We start from the raw sequence: 27,234 nt of genomic DNA, 5'->3' as shown, positions 1-27,234 counted from the left end.
CTGCATTTTGATCCTATATGAGGCTCTACAATGACTTTTTATTCTAAGATTGAAATCCCCAAGATGTTGTGTCTCCAACAGATGAAGAAAGGAGAATATTCTTCATTTTCCATGAGCTGTTTGATCTTTTTTCACCAATTCAATGATAAAAAGAAGAAGAAGAAACTCGCTGTACACATCTTTTATGCCTGCTGTGTTTTATTAGATATATCTGACTGCATTAACTACATGGGATGAAAGAAATAAACAAACACATTTGGCTTGTATTTTCTTTTTTTTTTTTATTGATGTGGAAATTTGTGTCAGCAGAAACACAAACGTTGCATCAGAGATACAAAACAGTGACTAAAAAAATACCCTTATCCTAAAGTTAGTTCATAGTGAATACAGAGAAATAACTAATATCAGTCATTACAGCAAGTAATGACAATGCAGGTAGTGTATTATAAACTTCTGTTGCCCACAGTACCGGTCTTGTTTCACTATATAACGTGCCTTACCATTTCATATAGCTTTTTCTTCTCAGAATGAAGAGGAAGTACGTATGCCTGTGGTTACAGGAAATGAAATCTGTGCCCGTAAGACCAACATCTCTTAGAATACAGCTATGCATTTGTGATGCTATAATGGCAAATTTCCTCATGAAGTTAGAAAGAAATAATAATAATAATAAAACAAAACAAGACCCCTAAAACTCAGTGCTGAATATGCATGTCCATATTCACTAGGGAAAACAAAGTACTCCTGGCACTTTCTGAACTGTGAAGCAGTTCTTCTGCAACTGGAGGATTTTATGTTTCATTTCACATTTATGACTTTTTCTTGTTCAGTCCCATTGCCTCCTAGAAATATACTCACACTTTTCCATGGCTCCCCCAAGAACTAATGCCCATGGAGGAGGTGGGTTGCATCCTAAAAGCTGGCTTTTTTTTTTTTCTTACATACACTATAATGGGAGATTGTAGTCAGGGTAGAAATACATAGGCATGCCTGAGAGGCTACACACATCCCACCTCAGAGCCAAATTCTAGGGAGGAGACATGGTTAAACTGAATAGCACATCCACACAGTTGCTGGTCTAAGGAATCTTTTTGCAGACTGGAAGAATTTAGCTCCTGGTTTTCTGCTGTCATACTGAACATGTCTTTAATAATGGTGAGGTGATTCGTTGTCTTCTAGGCAGATCACATTGCTCACTGAGCCTCTAGAATGACCTGTATAATACATGCAAGACAGCTAAAGCTGAAAATATCTGGTCCCTCCTGTTCTCTGCCTCTCTCAGGGTTAGGTGGGGCACAACATCTTCTCACCCATCCTAGACCAGGCCTTCATACTGCTGACAAAGTTTCCAAATCACCTTTGGTTCTGAAGGTAGACAGGGGGTTGTTCCATACTGAAAATGCTGAAGCACTTTTACCCTTTCTCCAGCTGTATTCTGGAGCCTTGATTCCTTTCATTTCTCAAACACTTTTCAGTCATCTACAAATAGCAGAAGCTGGCAAATAATACTGACATTTCCTTGTCAAACCATAGTTTCAAATGATCTCCATAGTCCTTCTCAGGCTGCTGCAGTGATTATGAAACTGGTCAAACAATAAAAATTCAGAAAGGAGAAGCATTAAAAGAAAAGGTTCCCCAAAGACAGTGGGGCTGGCCAGATGTTGGGAAGGCAGGGCTGAGCTCTGGGCACCGAGACGATGCAGTGCGTTTCAGTTCAGCTCATGACTTCCAGTTTAGGGCTGTTCTCTGCCAGCCAATCTGAGGAGCTTACAGCTGTCTGTAGAAGACAGAGTTGGTATAAGAGGGATTTTCTGCCTGCAGCAGTTGCTCCAATTTCAGGTCATACTCTAGATATCAGCAATTTGACAGAAATTATGAGACGTTTGTTTAGGTTTGTATTTCTCAATCATGCTAAGCAAGAAGGTTTTTAACTATCACTCAGAGAAAATCAGAAGCAGGCATGAAAGAAAGCCCTTCATTAATAACTGTTCAAAGTAGGCAAACATGAGTTTGAGATTACTACTAAAGATCCTGGTTTCCGCCAGTGGGGTTGGTGGTATTGGCAGCTGATCAGAAAAGACAGGGAGAGTCGGGAACTCTTTAAATGACTGGTAAACTCACCACTGGAAAACCCCATGCATGGGAAACTATTGGTGCTCATAAGATAATTAAGCAAGAGTAGTAGTAATTCAGCAGCACTAAACTTAATGTTAGCATCAGTCAATTGTGGTATGAAGTTTTAAAGCCCACTTCTAAATTTGTTCAAACCAAATCTGTTGGTTTTGGATCTTCTAAGGCTCTTTACAACTCAATTTCCTTTGCTTCCTTTGTTTGTTTAATTCTTCATTATCCATGACAAGGTATTGTTCAAATACCACATCTTCTTAAGTTCTTCATTATAAGGAGGGTATTGTCTGTCTCTGGCCAGGACCCAGCACTAGGTGGAGGTCATACATGATGAGAGGGAGTGAGGTGTCCCTCTTATCTGCTTGTAGATCCAGAGATCAAACACTTCTGCTACAGGTCAACTTCAAACAACAGGATCCATTTAATACTTCCCTCTACAAACAAAGCTCATCTCATCTTTGTTCATCTTTCCCATACAGCTTAACATCCCGTCAGTATCCCAACTTATATATAACTTATAACTTATCCTCAGCCAGAAAGATGACAAGTAACAAAAAGATGAAGGAACTTGAGAGTCACCTAGGTCCTGGTCAGAGTGAGATGATTTGGCTTGCAGGAATGGGCAGAGAGTATATTTTAGAATGGAAAAAAATCAGCATGTCTGGGACACAAGACCGCAGGTCTGGAGAGAAGCCACCAATGGGCAAGTGGGATGATCTGACCTGCAGAGCTAATCCCCTGTGCAAGAACTGACAGCTGCATAACAGAAGAGGAAGAGTGCTACCACATTTGAGAAAGACCTTCAATGGGCAGAGCTTTTGTTGCAGTGTTGCTGGGTAAGAGGAGCAGACGAGGGTGATCACTTCTGATCCAAAAAGGGCTGCCCTGATCAGTGCTCTCCCTCATGAGACATCTGTTCTTCTGTTTGTCCAGATGGTCCAAGGGCAAAGGCTCACATATTCATATTTTCCTCTCCAAAACTATCCAAAATCATCCAATAAACAAACAGCTCAAATATATAAAGAAATAAATAAAAGCTCATTGAGCTGGATAGTGCAATTAAGCTTATCTGTTCTCTGTCAAAATCAAAGAGCACTTCCTTCCTGGAAACAACATACTTAGAAAAAAATGAATTTATTTCATATTTACAGAAGAATACACCACCTTTTCTGAATGTCCTTATACCTGGAAGAAGATCATGGAGTTTAATCCATACTCTGGAGCAAACTTCAAAGTGGTGGCAAGTGAAGAAGAAATTCCCAGTCTGGGATCACAGTCCTTTGCTCAACATCATCCTTTAGACATCAAATATAAGAGCTGGTGTTCTGGTGTTTCCTTTTCTTCCCACATTTACCATAGTGACTGAAGAAAAAAAAGAACACATAAATGAGGGAGAAAAAGAGTTGTAGTTCAAGCCACAGAACTGACATTCAATTCTTCTTTTTTTCCTGTTGGTTGTGTATTGAAGTGGTAAGACGTTATTGATGCAAGATCCATACCCACTGTATGAAACAGCAGTCTATGTCACTAGCTCACTAAGAAACTTGCTGCCAGGCAAGCCAAGGTGTAAATTTTCCCTGTATGCCTGTAGTGCATTGAAGATTCTAGATTCAAAAAGCATCAATAATTTATGGTGGTCAACAAGGTTGGAGAACACCCTCAGGAAACCTCAATCAGGCAAAAGTTAGAAAATACATAGCATACCCTGAAAGTTGCTCTACATCCTCCACTGTCTCAGGTAAAGGGATTCCCTTTGTCTCTGGTAAAAGTAATACTAGGATCCCACAGACAACTGCAAGAACACCTGCAATGGACATGGAAGAAAAACAAAACCAGTTTTTAAAGGTGTTACTTTTTTATATTCAGGGTTTATCAGATAAGGAAAACTTACTCTGACTAAGATCAAAGGGATATTTTAAAGTACAACAGGTATTTCTGATTAATTCTACTCTTAGTGAGTACCTTCATGCTAATTTAACATGCATCTGTTACAGAAAACAAACAACAAAGAAGAGGGATATGACTTCATTTGCAGCCTGAAGTGCCCCAGACAGGAGATCTTAGAGGTCAAATGTTATAAATCCTTCAAGTATTCAAAGTATTTCAGCATTCGATAACATAGTTACAGTACTTCTATATGCTTCTATTCTTAAAATAATAGGTTTGGTATTTTTTTTTTTTTTTAATATCTTTTGTCTTTCTATTTATCCAAGCTAAATTTGTAATTAGCATCAATTTTCTTTCTCACTTCATCCTATACCTTTTGTTTTTTTCCCCCACCCACAAGTACTTCTTCTAAGTCTGGTTTAGTTCAAGCTTCCTTGTTGGAAAAATAAATAAATAAATAAATAAATAAATAAATTCACAATATATAAATATATTCACATATATATATTTATTTATATTTATATAATATAATATAATATATATATATATTTCCATGCATTTACTCTGCAGGGTTCATTTTTTTCAAAATAAAACTGAGGAAAATATTTTTTTTCACGGAAAATATTTTTTTTCACAGGAATAAGAAGTTATGGCTAATACAACACCCACAGTCATAGACATATTTGTACATACCAAAATACAAATTCCTAAAGGATGTCAATTGCTACTGTCCAGAGATTAAGTTTACTCCTCTGCCATTGCAGAATTTAGCTGCAAGGTTTTTCAGCCTTGAAGCACCTCACTTAGCTTCTTCTATCATCTTACCAAAGGGGGCCTTTCATAGCACAGAATGTTGTGAAACCACCCAGGTCTCAACCATTTGCTGTTCTGCCTCTTGCACTAGGCATGATGGTGGAAAGGGGCTGGTTTGAGGGGAGATGAGGCCACACACTACACTAGTACTCTAAAAGAAAAACTGCTAGGAGATTATATCAACCAAAAGGCTATTTAAATTCAGTTCTTACTGAAAATAATCAGAGGTAGCTCCAACCAAATGGCTGCTAATCGGAAAAGCAGAAATGGGGCTATGATCCCACCTAGGTCACACAAACTTGAACACAGGGAAACACCAAAGTTTCTGCAAAAGAAAAGCAGTGACAGATATTTAACAGGTGCTAACTAGCAGTCGAGCCAATATAATTAACTCCAAAATTATCTCATGAGTATATGCCATCTACCTTGATGCACGGCTATTCAGTTAGGAAACTGGATGAAAATGAGTCTTACTAAAAAGCAGTGAAACAGGGAATGGTGAAAAGCAGAGAAAAAAGCTTTGCCTTACCTCAGTGTTGTCGGATACAACTCAGAGTTCACAAGGTACACAATTTCAAAAGCGATTGTGATGCCCAGCCTTCCCAGTGTGGCCACTGTGGTTTTGAACCATGGGATATCTGTCCATTCAGAAAGAAACCCTGGTGAGGGGGACTTTACTGTATCAGCAGTGTGCTGTCAGCAGCTCTCGTAAGGATTTCACCCTGATGTGTGCACCGACTACGGCATGGCAAAGGGTTTTCCCAATTAGGCTGAGGTGAGACCTACTGAGCAGTCTCTGGCTGCTACAGCTGCTTCTGGGTGCTCTGAGCTCACTAGTAGTCATTGTCAGTGTTCCCGTTCTTCCTCACAGATAGAAAAATTCCTACCATGTGAAATTAGTGACAAGAGCAGCTTACCAAGCTTGAAAACGGGACTGAAGAGCCAACAGCACATCTGGGGATTAACAAGAAAAAAAGCATTTTGGAAAGCTGTTCCTACCCCTGGTTAGATCATTCTCTAACATTTTGGTGACAAGTCATGTCTGTATGTGACAGGTAGGAGGAGAACACATCCTCTCTGCCTATCTGCCCGAGTTATTCCTTGTCAGGAGTTAGATGGGCCTCAGATCTCACCCAGACATGCTATTTCTATTTTCATGCTCCTAAAAGCTCTGAGCCCTGTCAGCAAAAGCTGTGACACAGTAATGCTGAATCAGCACATGCCAGACTGAAAGTCAAACTGCTGCAGATATCAGTCTATATTGGCATTTATTGCTTTCCAGCATCATGAGCTGCTTCTGCGGGGAACTGGAAATGACTTCCAATGAAGTGATTCAGGACAGCATAACATTCTTCTGAGAATAGGCTAATTACAATTCATAATTCGTTTATCTATTGCACATTGGACACACCCATAACACTGAATTACTCAGGCATCCTCCTACTTCCCTTCTCTGGCATTTATCATTTTATCATATCTGGCACAACCATCCCCAAGCCAGTCAAGCTGGCTTTCTCTGCTCAGCTCAGGCTCTGGACACTGCTTGTTAACAGGGAGCCAGGTACAAGGGGTGGGATGTCCACATCCACACCACAGGGCGGAGTCATCATGACTCATGTGAAACCCTTCAGCAATCCTCCAGCCCCATCTGGAAAGCCAACAGCCTTTGACGAAGAGCCACACAGAACATAATGTGGAACAGCAAAATGTCCTTGGAGGAGCATGGTCTCCTGTATGGACACACTGAGCAGTCTGGGAGGCTAGTAAAACAGTAACCCTGAACCTGGCATGAAGGGGAGCTCAGCCTCTGGAGAGGGCTCTGGCAGAGATTGTGCTTTCTCAGAACCCCAACAGGAGGAACATGAAAACATTTCAGTTCAGTCAGACCCAGAAAATGAATGCTTGCAGATTTTTCCAATCCAAAATAATCAAACAAGACCCCAAACAAATTTCATTTTATGTTGTGAAACTGCCTTTGCCCAGAAAATCTCTGTTTTCAAACACATGCCAGAAAAGCAAAGGCTGGAAAGACCAAAACAAACCCACATTCTCAGCCTGGTTCCCCTTCAGTCCATAGGACCCCTGAGGAGGAGTTTAGCTTCTCCCTGAGCCAGGGGACCTGACCTGTGTGAGCACCCCACAGATCTCACAAACTGCTAGTGAAGCTATCTGTGTAAACATTTTATTGAAAGCAGTACTGGCACCTCAGATGTCCTATCTATGAGTACCTTAGCCCCCAGAACTGGGCACTCTGAGCCCAAATGGCAGTGCTCCACAGCAGAAAACTAACTGGTCAGCATGTTGGCTCTTCACAGGGGCTCCCAGCAGCAGAAACCTGAGTCATGGTGGGCAAAATCCTTCAGGAGAGCAGACCCAGCATTCACAGACTTCAGTGGTCCTCAAACACGCTGTAGTAAGTACTTTTGGAGGAATCGTTTTGCAGGGAACTTAACTGAGAGGGGTGTGAGCCAGCAGTCCTCTCTGAAGAATTTCATTTTGCTTTCACTGCAAATCTGCCTGCTTTTGTCAACACATCACACCCCTGAAGTGGTTCCTCGTGGCTCTTCTGAAGCAAAAATGTTGTCCCTTGATAAAGCCTGTGACTAAAAACTCTTGGTCAGCAGAAATTGCCATTTGTTTGACAGGAACAACCCGGGGAAGATGTTTGTTTTGCCTGTTTGCCTAATGCCTGTTTTGCTGCTGGTTCCTTGCTGTTCTGAGGCAAAGCACGCTGATGTGGTAACACCTAGTACACAGCATCTCCAAACATCCCCCCATGGATATGCACTTGAAGGTGCAATATAACAGCTATACAGGAGTGAAAACAATTTAATGAAAACAAAGGAGTGCTGGGAAGCCGTCAAGTGATATCAGACCCTTTACATGCCCTTGAATTCAGGAAAGAATGACTTAATTGAAACCCATATCATTTCTCTACCCTATCAGCACTGCCCAAACTCCTGTTGTGTGCCACAGCCCCTACTTCCTTGGATGAGGATGGAAGGGAGAGCATGAATTAGGGTGAACAGAGCACACAATAACCTAGTACCACTGAGCCACTGGAACAGCCTGATAATATCAGGACAGCCCTGAGGAAGATCTCAAGAGGTTAGGGCCCTAATGTATTCCCAGGTATAGTTTTCTTATGTAATGAGGGGACCACAACAGTGTCTCAGCTAGACCACTGATTTCTTCCATCATTAACAGTCTTCCAAGTCAATGAATGTATTTTCCCTTCCTGTTTGTGTGTTCTTCCCTTGCACGTGTCTTCAAAACTGTACAGGGTCTGTATACGTTTTCCAAGATTACACCCACCTGTTGTTTACTGCTCATTAAAGATATAACTGTGACATATCCCAGGACAGCCTACAAGCAAATACATTGTGCTGTTTCATGACCCTTGGTTCTGCTTGCATCACTGGACACCTTTTGCTTTTGTCTACATACCCTTGTTTAAGAAGTGTCAGAGAGAAAAAGCCACTGGCCTAAATAGCCCAGCGTAGGGAATGATTGGAAATTACCTTCTGGCAAAAAGGCAGTAATAAGGCATGCAATTCCTGCCACGATGTTGCTTATTGCAAAGGGAAGGCGCCGGCCAACGCGATCAATTGTGATTAAAATTAGGAGAGCAGCAGGCAACTCAACAGCTCCTGAGATGAAGAAGTCCAGGTAGAGGTTTCCTCCAACAATTCCTAGGCGCATGACAAGCCCTTGATAAATCAGGGCACTTGTGAACCTTAAACCAAAGACAAAATAGTACTGAGAGGCAAATGACTGAAAATGGCTAGAGAGACCCTTCAAGTCAGCAGGAGATGATTCTTGATAATGTCCCACCTGTGTAGCAAGGAGTACTGATAGTGGCCACTCACCAGGCATACATCAGGATGAGTGTGTTTCTCCTCATCCAAGGAGTCTTCACCAGGTCAAGAAAGGAGGGATTGGTGACCTCCATGTTACTAACAGTGATCTAAGGAGAAAGGCAAGGAACAGAATCAGCTGTCAGGCATCTGACAGTGCGGTATCTAAGTAAATGCAGTGCTCAGCAGTATTTCAGTCTGAGTAAACACGCTGACAGCCTGGTTTGCTGCTTTTAGCACTCAGGCGCATTATGTAGTTATTAGAAATAGCTCATAACTGAAATCAGCAGCTGGTTTTCTTTAGTGATGATAGTGCAAAAATTGATCTTGACTTGAGAGTGGAAAAATGATTTCCTCATAAGCAAACTGAAAAAGACTGACCTGGAACCCCCTGAAAGACAATAAATAGCTTTGTCCACACAATGGTCATTAGGAGCAGAGAATGCCACAGGACAGGCAAAGCAATTTGTTGTGGGACGGCCACTGGTGACAAAGATGGGCAGCAGGAAATGTGAGAAAAATCAAACCTGTGAAGGGGCTGCAGAATTTAACTGGTGAAATTCGGAGGCACTTCAAATACAAAGCACTGTGCTGAGCAAGGTTTTTACCCTGAAACAACTGAAAATCCTGTGAAGTATGAATTCATGATTCTCATATGCCTCAGAGGTTAAGTAAATCTGCTCACACTTCCTCTAGCACAATTATAATGAGGCAGATGAAGTAACTAGCTAGAAGATTTAACAATAACAGAAAAGGGCGGGTTGATTATACAATTATATTATGATTATACTTTGGAGCTCACTGCCTTAAGGTTTTGTGGAGCCAGAACACTAGGAGGGCCAAAAAGGGATTAAGCACATCCACAGAGGCTTACTTGGGCAGTAGTTTTTAAACATGGTAGGTCAGAAAGAGAACCTGGCCAGGGGTTTCCCAAGCCTGCTAGGAACCAGAGGCTGGGGAACATATCAGGGGAAGGATCAGGCTATTCCTGCCCAAAACATTGCCCTGATTTTTTTCCCTAAGCATTCACTATTGGCATTTACAGAGACATAACGTTAAAACACATGCTGGTGACAGAGCTAACAGGCTTCCCTATGATTCTTTTATTCTTTTTGCAGGTGAGGAAGGTGAGGAAGAGAAGACACAGGTGGTTTTAGGCAGGGATCAACCACAGGTCTGCCCAAGGACTGGCAGCCATGGTTGGAATTTTCATTGGCTCACAGAAAAGCTGAAGGAAACACAAAGTTAAAACTGCTGCATTTTGAGGGGGACTTCAGGCAGCCTGGCTGCTGGAACTCACAGTTACTGTCCCATGGCAGGAGCCTAAGGAGGCAATCCTGGCCTGCAGGGAGGTAAGGTGACACAGAAAAGTATGTGGGACCATGCACATTCATGAAGAGGCAACAGGTAAAGGCCAAAGCATTGTCTGAACATCTCCTCAGTTCAGCCAGGGCTGTGCCCATGGCTGTAGCTCCGCGTTTGTTATTCAGGCGACGAAGTAGCACAGACGTTTTCAGCAAGATTTATATAGCCATATCTGATCATGGCTTTCCGTAACTGAGAGTTACAAAACTTTCTAAATAGAGAGACAAATGCCACAATTGTTTGAACTTCCTTTCTACTCCCTTTTGCCTTTCTTCTGCAGCCAGAGCCCTGAGTTTTCTTCAAAGCACTGCCACTTCTGCCGCATTCCAGAGCATTTTGTAGGGCAGGCTGAGGTTGCTGGGTTTCTGCAGTGCTCTTGGACTTACTCATAGTATAGTTACAAAGCTGACATGACTTGTTTGTAAGAGCAGGCTGCCAGCCACCAGCTGTGCCTTTGTGCAAATATGGTTTTAGTCTTCCAAAAGACAGAAGATAAATTCAGTATGGCTGCTACCATACATTTTAATGTCTAAATAAATTCATAACAACTCCAAGCATAATTGAGCATTCAGTATAGATGAAGAAATAAAACACCAAAGAGTCAACAATTTGTCAGGAAGAAAATTATCTTTTTCTCCTTTGAAGTCATGGAGAGCTTTGCTATTCACATCAGTGCAGCTAGGAATTCAAAGACAAGAGCCCATGTTTCCAAAGATACACAATGTGAAGACACTGCGGGAAGTGTTATAATTAACTTCCATGACATATTTATGTCCCACCAAATTGCATCTCAGTTTTTTAGCAGTAAGTTTCAAAGGCTACTCATAGCACAGACATATAAGTCTGCACATACTTAACTCTGTGCAGGACAGCACATGTGCACGTGTATAACACATACATCTAAGTTAATACATATACTGGAGATGCCTAAGTGTAAAGGGAGTGACTCTCTCAAGAAGCAGCTCTTACTCAACCAGTCATGACTCATTCTCCTTTTGAATAGAGATCAAGTATGAAACAATTAGCGTGAAAAATAAATACTAAGATAATTACAAGCAACTGGGAAAAAAAAAATGTTTATAATATACAACAAAAAGTTAATGAGTTCTGTACAGAACTGAACTGTGCCAATGTCACATCTGAAAGAGCAACAGAAAGAAATGTTTATCTGTTTTTATACAAAGGTCATCTGTGGTTTCTGTGTGCCAGTAAAAACACAAGGCTGATACATCCAGAGCCATACAAAGGATGCAGGTAATGAAATTGTTGTAGAGGGGCAGGAAGATCTTCGCCAAAATATGATGAAGGATAACACTTCCTGGCCCCATCCTTCCACACCTGCATTTCTCTACCTGAAATTCTGGAGTTGCAATGTGAATGAGAACTCTGATGTGAGTTAATGTGAGAAATGCACTCACTCCTCTGCTAACGTGCTCCCCAGAGATACTCTCTTCTGGGCACAGCACCAAAGATGACACATTGCATATTGAAAAGGTCTGAGGAACAGATCCAGCTTGAAGCTGGGTTAATCTGCTGCAGCTATGAGTGCCTCAGGGTCATGAGGTGAAACACTTCTGAAAGAAATTAAATATGACTTATAGCAAAAAGTAGGGAAAGACACATCTGCATTCTGATGTGAGGCTTTGAATATGCTGATGTCCAGGCAGGGGGTGGTGGGAAGGAGGGGTGCAAGAACTGCGTGCAGAGGAGAAGCTGCAGCAGCACAGCTTTTCCCATCATTAGCCATGCTCAGCACTGGGTAATGCAGGAAATGTGAACCTCACTGAGGTATCTGCCCCAGACAGGCACAATGAACAGAGTTAACCATTTCTTTCTCATTAGTTAGCCTTTTCAGTTTACTTCTCTCTCACTGTTTTCAACCTGCATTTCTGTCACAGCAAAGGCTAGCTCAGCAGAACTCATTCTGCTTTGTGGGACGGCTCAGGCTGACTTCCTGACCTTGGCCGGTGTTACATTCATGCTTTGGCTTTCACTGGTAACATGGCTCCCTAATTGCTGAGCTAAACTATTACTTCTCCTCAAATCTCCCTCAATCACATTATTTCACTAGCATACAACAGTCTTATTCTGTATATTCCATTTCTTGGACATGGAAGTTAAGTATAACTTTTTCCCTGACAAACACTCCCTCCCACCCCCATCATTACCCTTTTCCTGCTCCCCTGAACAATGTAACATACAAAAATTTTCATTACAGCAACATAATGGTACTTAAGTTGCTTATGAATAAAGCAGCTGACTATGGAAATGTGAGCTTCAGCACACTAAGCCCAAGAGTATGTCTGGTTTTGACTTTAGAAAATCATTAGTCTAGAGACATATCTTCAGAGGTACAACATAGATCAGGATCCAGCATCTCTACAGAACCTACCGTGTAAAGATAATTTTCCTGAGCTGTCATTAACATACACTTAATGAAGTGAAAATATAACGGGATATAAGTAAAATCCAACTAGCCATTTCTATAATACTTCCATATTTGCAGTCTTCTTTTATGCTTCTTGCAAGATCTATAGTTATGGCAGGAATGCTCTTGAATTAGCAGAGCTGCTTCAGGTGAATGACTGATTTATGGAGCATGTTTCTTAGCAGATGAATAAAATCCTGTGCATTAGGAAAGAGCTGTCTGGTGTTTAAGGAAGGAAGTATCAAACTTAATTGCTTGGGGTTCATCCAGAACAGTATTCTAGGATCTTTGTGAAATATTTCCACTTTAAAAAACAAACAAACAAACCTCAGATAAATCTCAGTTTCTCTCCTTCTAAAGAAAAGCAATGGGACAGAACTTTGTGAGGTACCCATCTGTCAGAACCCAGGATGCCAACTACAAAGCACACATTGTGATGACCCTTCGTGAGAGAATAGGACAAACCAGTCCTCTCTAAACACTACAATCCTAACATATTTGCCTTTAGTTTTAGGGAAACTCTTGTTAAAAGTCACACATGATAATTCTGCATACATGTAAGAATGAATGCATACGCACATACGTAGCCATTAAGAATACTACTGTATGTTCATAGAAGGACATTTTCTGCAAGTAGTTTATTTTCAATACGAAAGTAATTTCTGAAATACTGTTAGCAAATAGCTAGTATTTAAGCTAGTAATCTGCAGGTTTTTAAAGTAGGCACATTTCAAATGAGACTTCATTCCTCATTCTGCAAATGTCTTTTTTTCAGCCCATGTCTTTCCAGCCAGTTGCACTTCCTAACACTCTTGAACATAACAACTTAAAATCTTGTTCTGGTGTGATGCTTCGAGGGTTGCCCACCATGCGAATCACATTGAACCTTCAAAAGATTAAGAAATCTTAGAAAAAAAACCATCTAGCTCAGACAGATGACAGTACCTCAGAGTAATGAGGTGAGAGATATTTTCCATTGTGCTTTGCAATGTCATGCATGATTTTTAATGCCTTCTCTCCCTCTTTGCGTGTCAAAAGCCAACGTGGAGATTCAGGAACAACCCTGTAAGAACAGAAGTCATTAACAGGGGCTTTGCCCATTAAAGTCTTAACTAAAGAAAAGTCCTTTTGCCTGCTTTTATACCCAACACGCTGATTTTTCAAGCTTTAGAAGAGAAAGCTCCTCAGTCTCCCACACAGTATGTCATCCTTGTGGGCAAGAAGGGAGAAAATAGACTGTCAATACTTTGCAAAGTTCAAGTTAGTTAAATTTCTTACCTTTATGTGGGCATTGTACATCAAAGGACGATAACCAACATGCCATCAGGTTGTTGGTAGGATAGCAAGAGACTACTGAAAGTCAATATTAACCATGCATGCTTCTAAGAACAGACAGACCAGCAAGCTTTTAGCTATATGCATATGTATTTTATAAACTGTGCCCAAAGCAAGACTACAGATCAGTGTTTCAGTTTCTGCTTACTTGCAGTTAAGATTAATCACTGTCTAGAAGTGCCATGGCAATGACAGAAAACAATTGAAGAAACAGTATAACATGCAGGAGAAGGATATATGGCTTAGTATGTACGTGTGAGTACATGTACATACACAAGATCTCATTCCTAATTTACATCTTGCATACTAGAGACTTTGAGCCACTGCAGTGGTCTCAAGATGTTCTAATAGCAATAGCAAGAACTGCAATATTACCAGTAGTAGAGCAGGAAAAGGAAGTTGGGCAGTGAAATGGCCAGCTGGATCCCCTGCCAGGTGGGGACCAAATAGGCAATTCCAGGGAGAATTATAATTCCCAGGGTGAAGAATATCTGTATCGCAATCCCAACAATCCGCTGGTCAGAACCAACAATCTCTGTCACTGTGCAGATAGAAAGCCAGAATAAACAAAACAGAAACAAAGCTAACTCAAAAGAAAAATATCAGTGGTGAACCATAAGGAAGGATGGTACTGTATCAGCTCACAAGTCTGTCTAGCGCAGTGTCTTGCCTTCAGCTGTTTAAGCTGTCACAAGGTCTGTCCAAACATGAGTGATACCACCCCCATCCACCATTCTTCAGCTAGTGGTCTCTGACTGCACATTTACTAACAAATTACACAGGGACGGGCCCGGGTCTTGAGACTGCATCACAATTATTGGCAGTTGTTTGAATTCTCTCTCACATAATTTTGGCTTATGCTCCAGATCAGAGCATTGTTCAGGCAGGGACTGTACTTGCAGTCAATCCAGACAAAACTTCCATGGGGAAGAGACTTTAGCTGTGCCATGCTGATTGCTCTGAAGACTAAGAGCTGGTCTATAGTTTGCTTTGTGAATGTATCTATTAATGAAACACGTATGTGTCCATGTGTCAGGCAGTAACCCATGGCCATAAGATCTATAGCTGAAGTGAGCAATGTATGAAGTATCTCTGCTTTCTTTCCTAACTTACCACTACCCAGCCTTCACAATAAAAGTAGTTTGCCTTGGTTAATAACACACAGAAGAAAACTTTAAAAATACTAAGGAAGACAATCCTGAAATAATAATAATTAATTCTAGTTTGTAATGTAGAGAAATATGATGCTAATTTTTTTTTTTTATTAACTGTTCACTATTCACACACTGCCCTGGTGCAAATTTACTGCCTATAATAGTTGTCACAGCATTGACTCAGGAAGGGATGAGTTGTAAGAGCAAAGGGAGTTCTTGGGGCAAAATGTTGTGGCTCTGAAACCCATATCAATAACCTGGGAGATATATTATGGCAAATAAATCAATGTGTATGCCTCAAAAGTAGAAAGGCTGCTAGATACCATGAGTGATCTTGGGACTTTGGAACAGATTTCTGAAGGAATTTAGACAAATTACTTTCCCCAAGAATGAAGCACTTTGCTTCATTTTGCAGTAATACACTGTCCTCCAGTACAACATATGTCCGAACCTTTCCCTAAAGTCTGGTATGTTTGATCAGAGTATTGCATAGGAAAGAAACATTCCTTTCTTTTAAAACCTGGCCACGTTAAGGATGCCAACATCATTAGACATTTTGCTGGTCAGAGTGTTTGTCAATGTTTTTCATCTTAAAATTTAAAATTAGACTTAAAATTAAACAGTATGCTTGAAAGTGAAGGTAAAAGCAAATTCTGGCCCTTTTCCCAGACTTCAGACTTAAACTGCTCTACAACAAAACTTCACTCAGAAAACAGAGTACTTTTGGGCTACAGATGCTGAGAGGGCTACAAAAAGGCTTGGAGGTAGCATGCATGTACCCATGACCCCGTAGGGCTCCTGGGTCTCACCATAACCATTTATGTCTGATTGCAGTTTTGCTCTTACTTGTAAACTATATCCAGGCATTTGAAAAAATAATAATAATAATAATCACAGGCCCCACAGACTACAGCGATGGTACAAATTTTGCACAAAATGATGTTTCCACTGTGTTTTGGTTTACCACAACAGATTATTGATTACTCTCTTTTTAAAGAGAATCTGATGCATTATCTCTGGTAGGATGCTTTCCTTAATGCCATCCAATTTCATGCTCTAGAAGGATGCTGGAAAGTTTCCCTTTTCTGAACATGGCAGTCATTCAAGTTGCCAATGACAATACATTTCTCTCATGAAAAGTAAGCTTGCTATGAAGGAACTTAATCACTGAGCCATGACTATAAGCTATTAAACAGTCTGGATCCCTGCTGTTTTGATGCTATATATGAAAGAGCTTTCCTTTCTTCTCTTTCAGAACATAATAATCCCAGTATGGAACCTCATGTACACTATGTCCAGCCTGGCACTGGGCAAAGCCTTCCAGCTAAAGGATGATGAATGTAAGAGTCTGTCCTAGCATGGAAAAGCAGTTAACTCCTCTGAGTATCTGCAGAAGATGCTCAGACCCCACCAAAATTAACCACATCCATGTGTGTATATCCTGTTTGATTCTGGGCTTACGCAATAGATGATCACCTTGGAAATTTTTTAATGTATTAAATCAAAAAAACAACAACAACAACAAAACACTTTTCATAAACATATTCTGCTTCTCTATCTCTGAATTTCTAATACCCTTTCTATCCCCATTAGAGTCCATAGATTAGTTAGCCATAAAATGATAACATCAACAGGAAGAGTTGTATTGTGTCTGAATTTCCTATGATCTGCTGCACACAAGTAGTGTGGTGACACGTATGAAAGGAAAATCAGAACAGTTCTGAAGGACTTCACTCTATCTACGCTGCCCTTAAACATTATTTCTTCCTTGCTCTTCTCCATGGGATCTCTTGAGGTCAAGTAGGCATGTATGCTGCTTCTCATATCCATCTCATAGCTGTACACAGTACTGAAGCAAGTTTGCATTTGCAGTCATTCTCAGAGGCTACTGCTGTACCATTAAGTGAGCAATGTCAGGTAAGGAAATTATTCTGCTTAGCTTTTATAAGGGTTCCTGGTATGTTTTGCACACAGGACCAATGGCTGTTTCCCCAGATGTACAGCTCCAACACAAGCCCAGGCCAAGGATCATCTCAAGTTACAGTTCACATGCATCCACCTTGTCACTGAGAATAAATGCATTCAATATTTGCGTTATTTGTCATCCCCTCTGTTCTGGCATAGCCAGACTGCTTGTCCCCCATTCCTCATTCCATCACTTTTCTGAACCAGAAAAAAAAGGAAGATAACAGTTCTCACCAATCACATAGCATGTCATCCAGGTTCCCTTGCCAAAGACACCTTGGAGAAAACGGAAGATCAAAAATAGAGTAAAGTTTGGTGCAAATGCCACTATGACACCACATATCCCTACCCCAAGGCAGGAGAGCAGGTAGATGAGGATTCTGCCATATCTATTGAAAAAAAGAAAATGAAAATTATGATAGTCGATAGAATGCATCGTCTCATTTGAATGTTAAATTCAAAAAGGCGCCTTTTCGAAACATGGCTTGTTCCAAATGGAGGCTGCCTGAAACTTCGCAGCTTTAAAAAAAGAAACTAAAAACTGATACAGTTGTTTATATTACCAGAATGGATTAGCGAGAGTACATTTGTTCATTTTGTTCAAAAGGTTTCATGAGTAGAATTGCTATGGGACAATAATCTGGTAGGAAGTTATTTTCACTTCAGTCAGTTTTCCTGAGTGCTAAAAGAAGAAAAGACTTTAATGGTCTGGGTGCAGAACATTTCCCCAGTGCCTCCATCAAGACACAGCAATCATAGTTGTGCTGTAGTTAGCCTATGACTAACGTACAGGTACCCCTGGACATGCTATAATTTAATAGTTAGCGGCAATGTCTCTCATTATACATTCTTAAGGTACTAGTATTACAACTGCACAACCAAACACTGAGCAAAGATAACCTAAGATGCCAGTGCCGTGACATGTCTTCCTCTTTCCCATGTTCTTTACTATTATATCCTTTGAAAAAAAACAGGTTTTCCTTAAAAGTACTCATTTGCTAGGTTAAAATTTGGTATCTGAGTTTAAATTCTGATTAATTCTGTGGTTCTGCTTGCTGCCCACTGTCAGAGCGTATTTCTTCATAAAATACTTCATTTCTGCCTTGATTTTTCTTTGATAACTGATAATAGTGAACAGGGGTGCTCTTAGGCAAAGCATATGTTGCCTATCAGTAATTGCCAACACAAAACAGAAGCCAGGCTCCTCCTTCCACTGTAAGAGAGAAATAGATAAAAATAGTGGGGGATCCCTGCTCTAGAGTGGGCTGCTGCACAAGCCTAGATGTCAACCACATCTTTTCTTTGATATTCGTTCAGCCCTGACACAGTTAATGACTGTACAAGAGCTATGATCTTGATGGTCTACGTGTGAGTCCAGCACAAGAGTTACCCTACTGTGCTCACTCCTCCTCAAGCAGCTGCTATCCTCAATGGTTCCTTTAAGTATTTTCCAGTAATCACCATTCCAGAAAGCTCTTACAAATACATCCTTTTCATTCCATCTCCTTCTGCCCTTCCTGTAAACATTGGAAACCACAAGGAAAGCTCCTTTCATGACATTTTAAAGCCCAAGTATGATTAGAAAGTATCACTGCCTAAAGATTCCAGCCCAAAAGGAAGTCAAGGTTTGGTTAACCCAGACTGGAGATTTTTACCCAAAGTTCACTAAACCTCTAAAGTGGTCATGTGTGCTTACTGGAATAACTTGTAGTGACCTCCATCTCAAAACAAATAGAAGAACAGCAGTGCTAACACTTACCTGTCTGCTGCATAGCCAAGGGTGAAGGCACCAGCCAGAAAGCCCAGGTTGAGGATAGCCTGTGAGAGATCCAGCATCCAGGCACGGCCACACACAAGGTTATACTGTGGGATCGAGAGAGAGAGATGTAAACACCCTGGAGAGATTATTCATCATCCCCAGAGCAAAGCAGTACAGAAACAACATAAGCAGGAAGAGGAAGAAGCACACTGGAACTGGAGTTTTTGACATCACACCTTACATGCAGGAATCAGTTGGTTTTGATGGTGCATCACTTGTTATATACATTCACATACATATAGTCGTAAGTATTATCCTTTCTCTTTTCCCTATCTTAGTAAACAGTTTTATCTCAACCCATGAGTTTATTTCCCTTCTCCTCCCCTACCCTCCCCCCCGAATTTTCTCTCAGAGAAGGGCAGGAGTGAGCAAAGGACTATGTAGTGTTTAGCCACCTGCTGGGTTAAAGCACAACACCTGGTCAGCAGGTCCCCCAGCAAGGCTCTGGTCCGCTGAGCTTTCATTCCAGGCATAGACAATATGTTTTGGCTGGAGCTAAACACTGCTGCTTAGCTGAGCTTTTGTACAGTGCAGCAATTGCTCTCACAGAATGAAGCAGAAAGCCAGCTTCAAACTGCATCTGTGCTCCAGCTATCAACACAACTTCACAAAAGCCTTTGCACTACTTTGTTCTCCTTCCAGCAAATGCCTGTGGAGTCACTCTGAATATGTCATTCTCTAAGACAGGCAGAGAAGTCCTCACATCTCTCTGCTAGCAGTCCCCAGGAATAACAGATAGATTGATTTCAAGGCCTGCAGAGTGAATAGACTCTCCTGCGAGGGGTCAAGAATACTTAGCACCTCACAAACAGCTCAGCTCCTTATGATTCAGACCTTGGATGGATATATCTGACTCAGAGATTAGCAGGGAGAGGTTCATACAGGACTAGATTTAAGAGCCCTTCACAGAATTGCCTGAGTTAGAGAGCAAAAAGTACTCTGACACTTATTCCTCCAGAAGATGGTCATGAGAGAGGACTCCTTTATAAGCCAGACCAGCCAAAGTGAGAGTAGGGAAGTGAGTTCATTACTGCCCTGCTTGAAACATCCATAAAATCAGCATGAGAAAAAATTAGAAGATGCACGTAATAACAAAACTGCTAAAGCAATGTCAGGATGAGCTTATGCTTACGCAGACATCAAAATCCATTAAGAAAATGGTTCTCCCTTGAATTAATTTGTTGATTTCAGAGACCAAGCCCAAGACTTCTACACTTAAATGCTGTATTGGTATTAGTGCTGTTCCCTAGCTGACATACCAGTTACCAGGCAAATAATTGACCTCAAACCTGTTTACAATTTACCACTACTGGTGCACATGAGGTCTGGCTGCTCTCCAAAAGTAAATATGACCTTGTTGACATTTGATACCAAAACCCCCACCCTTTACAGTGAGATTGTCTCACCCCAATGTAGCAAGCTGGCTATATGAAGCAATCATCAGGACACTGCCAGAGGTGATTCATCCCATCCCAGGGGAGGTGTCTGTAGTTAAGTGACCCCCTCATTCACTGTTTCAGTCACCTCCTTCTGGAAGTGCCCCCACCACACCTCTCAACGCATTGCAGAGCTGCCATCCTGGGAAGGCCACGCCACCCATCAAAGCACAAAGTGAAATTTCCAAAGGTGCAAAGGTAACTTAAGAGCACCAGAGCCAGGGAAGAGTCAGATCTGACTTGCCACCAAGTCTGAACTAGCCACCAAGCACCACCATCTCAGCCAAAGTCAAGAACCTGCAAGGTCCACAGCAGTGATAGGCCCTTGGGTGGCTATTTGGAGCAGTGTTAGAGCCCTGCCCAGGCTCTGGTTCTGGAAGCATATACTTTTGATATATACTTTTGCAAAGAATATACATTTAATCTTTAAGTAATTTGATCTGTCTTTGCTATAAACAGGCAGTGTGAATAAGCTGTTACAAAGAAGAGGGGGAAAACACACACCAGAAACATTCAGAGAAAAATGTATTTACTGGAGAACAGTCTTTCATCTCAATTTCAATCTCAGATGACTGAGAAAACAGATAAAACTAGCTCATGGCTAACAATATAGTCAATTATTTTAAATATTCTTGTAAATAGGAAAACACAATACTTCTAGGAAACTGTGTGTTCTTTCTGAAGAGATTAGTGAAGACACACTTGAATTAGCCCCATGCTCTGTTCATTTTTATGCATTTAAATAGCTTGTGGTACAGATAAGCGTTCTTGAACCTTTTCTTTTTGTTTGACATAGCAGCTAGCATTTAAATGATTACCTGGTAAATAGTTTGCAGATGAAAAGCAAGACATCTTTAAAAGAGAATTTAACAGTTACAAGAGAATTGCATGTCCTCTGGAAATCTCCTTTTTATCTAAGTGGCCTTCAGACATTTAGTTCTACCTAACATTCCCCATTTATCACTGGAAAAGCATTTGTATCTATATATCCAGGATTTTAGTCTGCTTTCATTTAGCCAGTAGTCCTTCTATGTGACACCTCCTTGCCAAAACATCTCTATCTACCTGATGTTAGTGCCATCACCACATAGGCAGTGACCATGCACATGCAGATAGGATCCACACTGTGAGGAGTCTGCCAACCAGGAGCACTTCCATAAAAATATGGAATCCTTGTAATGAAATCAATAGAGAGCCCATTCATTGACAGTACATGTTCTTTCCATAGCAAGCCAATGAGAGTGATGGCTCATTGCTGAGTGCCTTATAAACCTCATCAAACTAGGATCCAGGTGGGGTTTCTTTTCAGAAGTGCTACTCCATGGCTGCACCAGCACGCCTCATCTGCTGCGAAATGCAAGACATATCCTAGAGAAATTTTGGGGAGACATCAGAGTAAGCAGGGTTGTGTCCAGTCCTCCTTCAGCATTTGAGGGTGAGACAGGCAATATGTTCTATCTTCTTCAGGATATCCCCCTCTGTAGTATCCTTAGGGCAGGGAAATCAGTCTCTCCTATCCTGATGGCCTTGCAATACAGGCAGGTGGACAGTCCTGCTTGGAAGAACATCCCAGTGATGGACACCTTCCCAAGCACTAGAGGCTTGAATATTAACATGAAGTCCCAGGGCAGAATTCCCCCTTGGTGTGACTGAAGGAACAATGCTGGTGCACTTCTTTGCTGATCTTCAAAGCAGCAGCAAACTACATTGGTTAGATCATTCTGTGATAAGGAAGAGGTTTTGCACTGGACCTCTGCATGTCATTAAAGAAATTCTTAGAAAAGGGGAGGGAACCAGCTAAGATGAGAACAGAAAAAGTGCTCATACTTGACTAATGATCATGAAACATAATTTGTGGCAACATCTTATTTCCTCATAGTTTTGGCAAGTGACAAGTTTTTTCCATTTCAGCTGGACATGAAGGCTAACAGCAGACTTATAATTCCATGTACTTGGGAGGCGTAGCAATTGGACAGATCAATACAATGGGAAAGGTATCATAGTATCATAGTATCATAGTATCATAGTATTGTGCGAGTTGGAAGGGACCTTAGAGATCATCAAGTCCAACTCCCGGGATTCGAGCCCTCTGTGTAGCAGAGCGGCACTTCTACCCCCTGCTCCACAGGAGGGGATTCGAACCCGGGCCCCCTGGTGTTGCAAACGGGAATTCTACCACAACAGAAGTGCAATGACAGAAGGACCAGCATGACAGAGAAGTGCTATGAAGGAAGATTGCTCACCCCCATACCAGAAGATTCCAGGTCCACAGGGGAAGCTTCACCAAGGAGGGATCTCCAAAAAGAGATCCTTTCCCAGTGACAGTCAGCCCTTAAATGAGGTCTGAGAGGTGCAGCCAGGCTCCACTCCTTCTGGTCACAAAGCTGAATTGCTTTCACCTGTGCTCCCAGGGCTGACTGGGTTCTTTTCCCAGGTGCTCAATCAGTGGTTCAGGCTGTGACTCAGTAGTTACCATACAAGAGGCTTTACACACCCAGTCCCAAAATGCTTCAGCACACCTCTCCTTGCAGAGATGCACTGCTTTAAATGACAACATTTCGTTAAAAGCTCCTCAAAGCATTGCGCTTTTGTGTAGGAGTTTGGAAGTACTTCATTACCTGCCACAATAAAGTTCCAATGAGGAGTTTTACCCATCATTTGATTAAAGAGACTTACAATGATCCATCAGCCCAGATTCAGTAGCACAGTAAAAACCTATACCAGTGTGTTAACTGGCATCCATACGAGTGGTCAAACAGAGCACAAAGAGTTTAAGATAAAGCTTGCTGCAAAAGAAAAACTGGAGTTGTTTATTTGTTGCTGGGCAGCACTCCTCTCATCTCTTACATACTCTGGACAGCCAAAGTGCTATCTTTAATACATATTTAATACAATGAAAGTCCATGCAAATACACACAGAGGAAAGAGATAAATAATCTTTTGTAAAACCTTCTGAAAGAGTGCTAAAGGACACTGTCATTTTCCATGTCTTACTTCAAGCTGAGCACCTAACAGGACAAATGGAGCAAGCCTTTACTCTGCTCCCAGAGAAACATATAATCTCTTAAGAAACAGCGTCTGTCCAAAAAACAGTATGACAAACCAAGGCCCAAACCCTCAGCCAGTACTAGCTAGCTCAACAGAAACATGGCCCCACTGATGTAACTGCAAAGAACAGCTCCAGTCCCTCTCACACATGCAAAGTGGAGAGTTTTGTAGGAAATGTAGCCATTACTTCTCTCTGAGCTCATGTCTGTCTGTCTCCACATTCCCTTTGCTGCTTAATGTTAATCCCATAGTGATGGTAGAAATAAGACAGTGCTGTGTTGTGCCAGTGACAATGATCACACTAGATCAGTGATTCAAGGGCGTTGTTTCTTGTTTCAGAGAAGGAGAGCAAAAGGACCAGCTGTGCTATCTTCAGCCAGACCTGGACTGCCACATTATCCCCTGAGCTAAGGGAGTGTAGAAACTGAAACAAACATTTCAGTCCTACTTGCAGGTTCTGCAAATGTTGGCTGACTTATTTTCTGACGCAAGCAGAGGAGTAAGAAAATTTATTCACAGCAGGTGCAACAGGCTATGTTTGAATTATCATTTGTTCACCTCAGACCTCACACTTGGACTATAAATTGCTGTCAGGTCCTAAAATGACATCATCTGTGTCATGGAGACTTGCAACAGACAAGACAGATTGGAATCAATCCCTTCTGCTGAAGTTTTGCCAGCCCAGGCTGCTAATATAAGCCCCAAATATTCCAGCTGTGCTGTAGTTGCTGATGAGCACCCAGACTTTTCTCATGCTTTCATGCACCTTGACAGGCAGTCCAAGCTGCAGGTGCGACTGTAAGTCATGAGTATGCCTGTAGGAGTCATCATCACCAAAATGCCTGAATAAAGTACTTTGCAAACCCTTACCCTTTCATCGTAGGTACTCATCATAGGTAGCAGCTGTAAGACAAATGTCACTCACTGCAAACATCCTCCTCCATTACCTCAGCTCTTACTGCTGAGCATGGGATATCTCTCAGGTCAGCCTGGGTCATCAGACCTGGCTGTGTCCCCTCCCAGCCTTTTGTGTACCTTCAGCTCCTTGCTGGCAGGGCAGCACAAGAAATAAGCCTTTGGCTCTGCGTAACTCTGCTCAGCAGCAACTAAAACATTGGTGTATTATTATCACTGTTTTCATCAGAAATCCAAAACACAGCATCATACCAACATCTATGAAGAAAATTAATACTATCCCAGCCAAAATCATGATACTGATGTACACAGTTATGTCTCCCACTTTCACACGGAGTTGCACAAGACTCCATCAAGTTGAATGGGAGAAGACTGTACTTGGCTCAGACATCTACTCAGACCCATCATCAAAGACACTACCACATTAGAGGGATCTCAGCCAAGTTTCACACATTGTGAGGCCTTTGCTGGTATTTCAGAACCTTTAAATCATGTCGGGTGCACTTTGCTCAAATCTACTGCAAGCACCACAGCGCCAGCAGATGACTTCCTATGATGATTTCTGAATAGATTTTGCTCTTCCCAAATATGGAAGGACAAAAGCCCTGCTCTGTTCCCCAGCAGACATAAAGTGCAGATATAAGGTGCTGGAATCCTTAAGGTAGTTGAAAGAAACAAAAACATTTCTGTAAATACTTGGACAAAATGATGCGCTTAATAGCAGATGCATGAGAAAAGGAGAAGGTGTTTATTGATCTGGGTAAGCAGATTAGAGATTTACTAAAACTGAGACATTATTTGTTAGCACCTCAGATGAGTACAAGGAGACTAAATTACATATGGGACTTAAATAGTCTCAAATCAAGAGTCTTTAATAGTTGATCTCAAAGCAGCTGAGCCAGGGTGTCCATGTCACATTCCTTACTACATTCCCACCAACCTGGAGCTGTGGTGACACTGTTAGTGTGACTAGATGTCCCTGTGCAGGGACAGGCACTTTCTGCCCTCTGCTACTCACAGACTATTACTTTCTGGTTTTCCCAACGTGCTGACAAAGAGGTGGGAGCGCTTCCCCAGACACCTCACATCCCTCCTGCTCTACACAGCCCTGGCAGGTCCCCCAGGACAAAGGCAGGAAGGTGCAGCTGGGCACAGGGTTTGCCAGTGAACATTCAACCTTTTGCTCCCATTTACTGTGGCAGCACAAACATTGGTTTCGTTTTCTCTAAGCCGTGCCCAGTGTTCCAATGCAGCTGGAAAATCAAAAGGGTTAACCGCCATAAGCAGACTCTGAGCATAGTCCTGTTGGCACAACTTACACACCACAGCAAAGCTGAAGGGAGAAAAATGGAAAAGTAAAGGAAACTCCTTATATTTTTTTCTGAAGCTACCAGGTGGCTGGCTAACACAGCTTCCTAAGTAGAAGACACCAGGACCTACACTTGTCCTGACCCTGGCAGCATGCCTTGCACCAGCAACACAGCCTTCCTGCCACAGCCCAACAGTGTTCACCCTCCTGTGTTCACCACTACCACCAGTCAAGACCAGACCTGGACATCAGCTCCCCACCTGTCACTTGTGGCCTCATTTTGGTAGTGGCACACAAAAACCGGTGCTCAGGGCACAAAGCTCTGCTCTAAAGACCCTGAGAACTGTGAGTAGCAGTGTCTTAGCTGGATGGGGAGAGTGGCAAGTTGAGAGGCTGGGGTGGGCACCGCTTTCTGCCTCATGTTTACTCAAGGCTTTACCTGCTGTGCCCTACTCTGCGATTCAGGGGCATAGCTCCAGCACAGTCAAAGCTGGTGAGCCAGGCAGAAGCCACATCCAGCAACTGCGCTGGCATGTTTTGCACTGCACCTTTATTATTTCCTGCTCAGCTTCCTGAAGCACATGTATAATTTTTCATTACTGCAGCGGTGACACAGTTGGAGCAGACTACCGTACACCCACTTCATGATTACAGACTGCACGGAGGGTTTCCTAGGACAACATTACACGTGGCTTTTCAAATGTCACCGTGCCTACAAGTGCTTACCAGCAGCAGTAACAGGTACTTGGTGGCACTCTGTGACATTTCAAGAGAAGCTGAGTGATAACTTTGAGAGTAGATGTGTGGCTTTTTTCCTTAGCATACACAACAGTCTCAGCTGATTCCCATTGGATCTCAGAAGGGAGCCAGCTGCCAGTTTTCACTGTTACCTGCAGAGCTCAGCTCAGCTCACTGGAGACACGGAGAACACATGCTGCTGGTCCAACCTGGTCACCAGCAGCCCCAGCCACAAGGGCATCACTTTGTTTTAACGTCACGTTTCTCCAGCAACAGAGCAGTGAGAGCAGTAAGAGGAGGCACCAGCCAGCTCAGCTCGCATTTCCCTGGAAGTCTGACACTGACACTTTTTGTCCTGTTCTGTTCATGGGACCAAAGCCAACCCAGTAAGGAAAACCAGTGCCTGAAGAAATGACCCATCCTTAAGTCCTACTGCAACCTCACACCGAGAGAGAAGCGCTGAGGTGGGGACAGAGTCTTTCCTTACCTCACTGACAATGGAAGCGTGGGGCTGTTGGTACACCCAGGAGTCCTGGCAGGTGATAAGTGGTGGGCTGCCCACTCTGCCATCGAGGTAGTGGGTGAGGGGGCTGGCACAGCCGGTGTCCGCATCCCAGGTCACATCCAGCCGCTCGCAGCGCCCACCGGAGGAGCCATTCACCAGCAGCAGGGGCAGCACTGTGAAGTTTTGCTCCTCTTCCAGAGTCCAGCTGCATTTTTCACTTAAATCAGCTGCCCCAGGTATTCGGCACCAATAGTTGTCCGGCACCCGCCCAAGGAAAACCACGCTGGCAAACAGGAATGAAAAAGTGATGCCTGTCTGGCAAAGGAGGAAAAAGACCCTTTTCTGAAATCTTCCAAATTCCCCGGCTTCCTTCAACACCTCATCGAACGAGGGCATGGTGCAAGGCAGCCTGCCCTCTCGATGTGCCCGCAGTGCTCACGCTTTGCAACAGCACTCTGCTCATGTCCCACTGGTGCCCCCGTGCATGACCTGCCGGCGACTTGTGGTGTGCCAGGCTGCAGGCAGCCCAGGGC

General features: G+C 42.4%; 1 protein-coding gene across 1 annotated transcript; it reads right to left on the bottom strand.

The window, feature by feature from the left end:
• Window positions 1-286: 286 nt before the first annotated feature.
• SLC22A3 (solute carrier family 22 member 3) lies at window positions 287-27,234 on the bottom strand. The gene is made up of 11 exons (XM_072332902.1): window positions 26,684-27,234; window positions 18,691-18,794; window positions 17,166-17,320; window positions 14,188-14,353; window positions 13,423-13,540; window positions 8,697-8,794; window positions 8,349-8,563; window positions 5,357-5,465; window positions 5,040-5,152; window positions 3,832-3,931; window positions 287-3,489 (listed from the first exon to the last, which is right to left on the bottom strand). Exons 1-11 carry the CDS (start codon window positions 27,095-27,097, stop codon window positions 3,432-3,434), a joined length of 1,650 nt encoding a protein of 549 aa, XP_072189003.1. The 5' UTR covers window positions 27,098-27,234; the 3' UTR covers window positions 287-3,431.

The sequence above is a fragment of the Excalfactoria chinensis genome, chromosome 3 (genome assembly GCF_039878825.1).
Source record: "Excalfactoria chinensis isolate bCotChi1 chromosome 3, bCotChi1.hap2, whole genome shotgun sequence".
Taxonomy (NCBI): Eukaryota; Metazoa; Chordata; class Aves; order Galliformes; family Phasianidae; genus Excalfactoria; species Excalfactoria chinensis.
Note: the sequence above shows the minus strand (reverse complement) of the source record. Positions and strands in the feature narration are given on the sequence as shown.

What these genes read in the sequence shown, in the direction of transcription:
- SLC22A3 (XM_072332902.1), bottom strand. Translation starts at nt 27,097, where the DNA reads ATGCCCTCGTTCGATGAGGTGTTGAAGGAAGCCGGGGAATTTGGAAGA. An exon ending in CTTGGCTATGCAGCAGACAG is followed by an intron (nt 17,321 to 18,690) that starts GTAAGTGTTAGC and finishes TTTTTTCAATAG; the next exon opens with ATATGGCAGAATCCTCATCT. An exon ending in CTTTTCCTGCTCTACTACTG is followed by an intron (nt 13,541 to 14,187) that starts GTAATATTGCAG and finishes CTGTTCTTACAG; the next exon opens with GGTTGTTCCTGAATCTCCAC.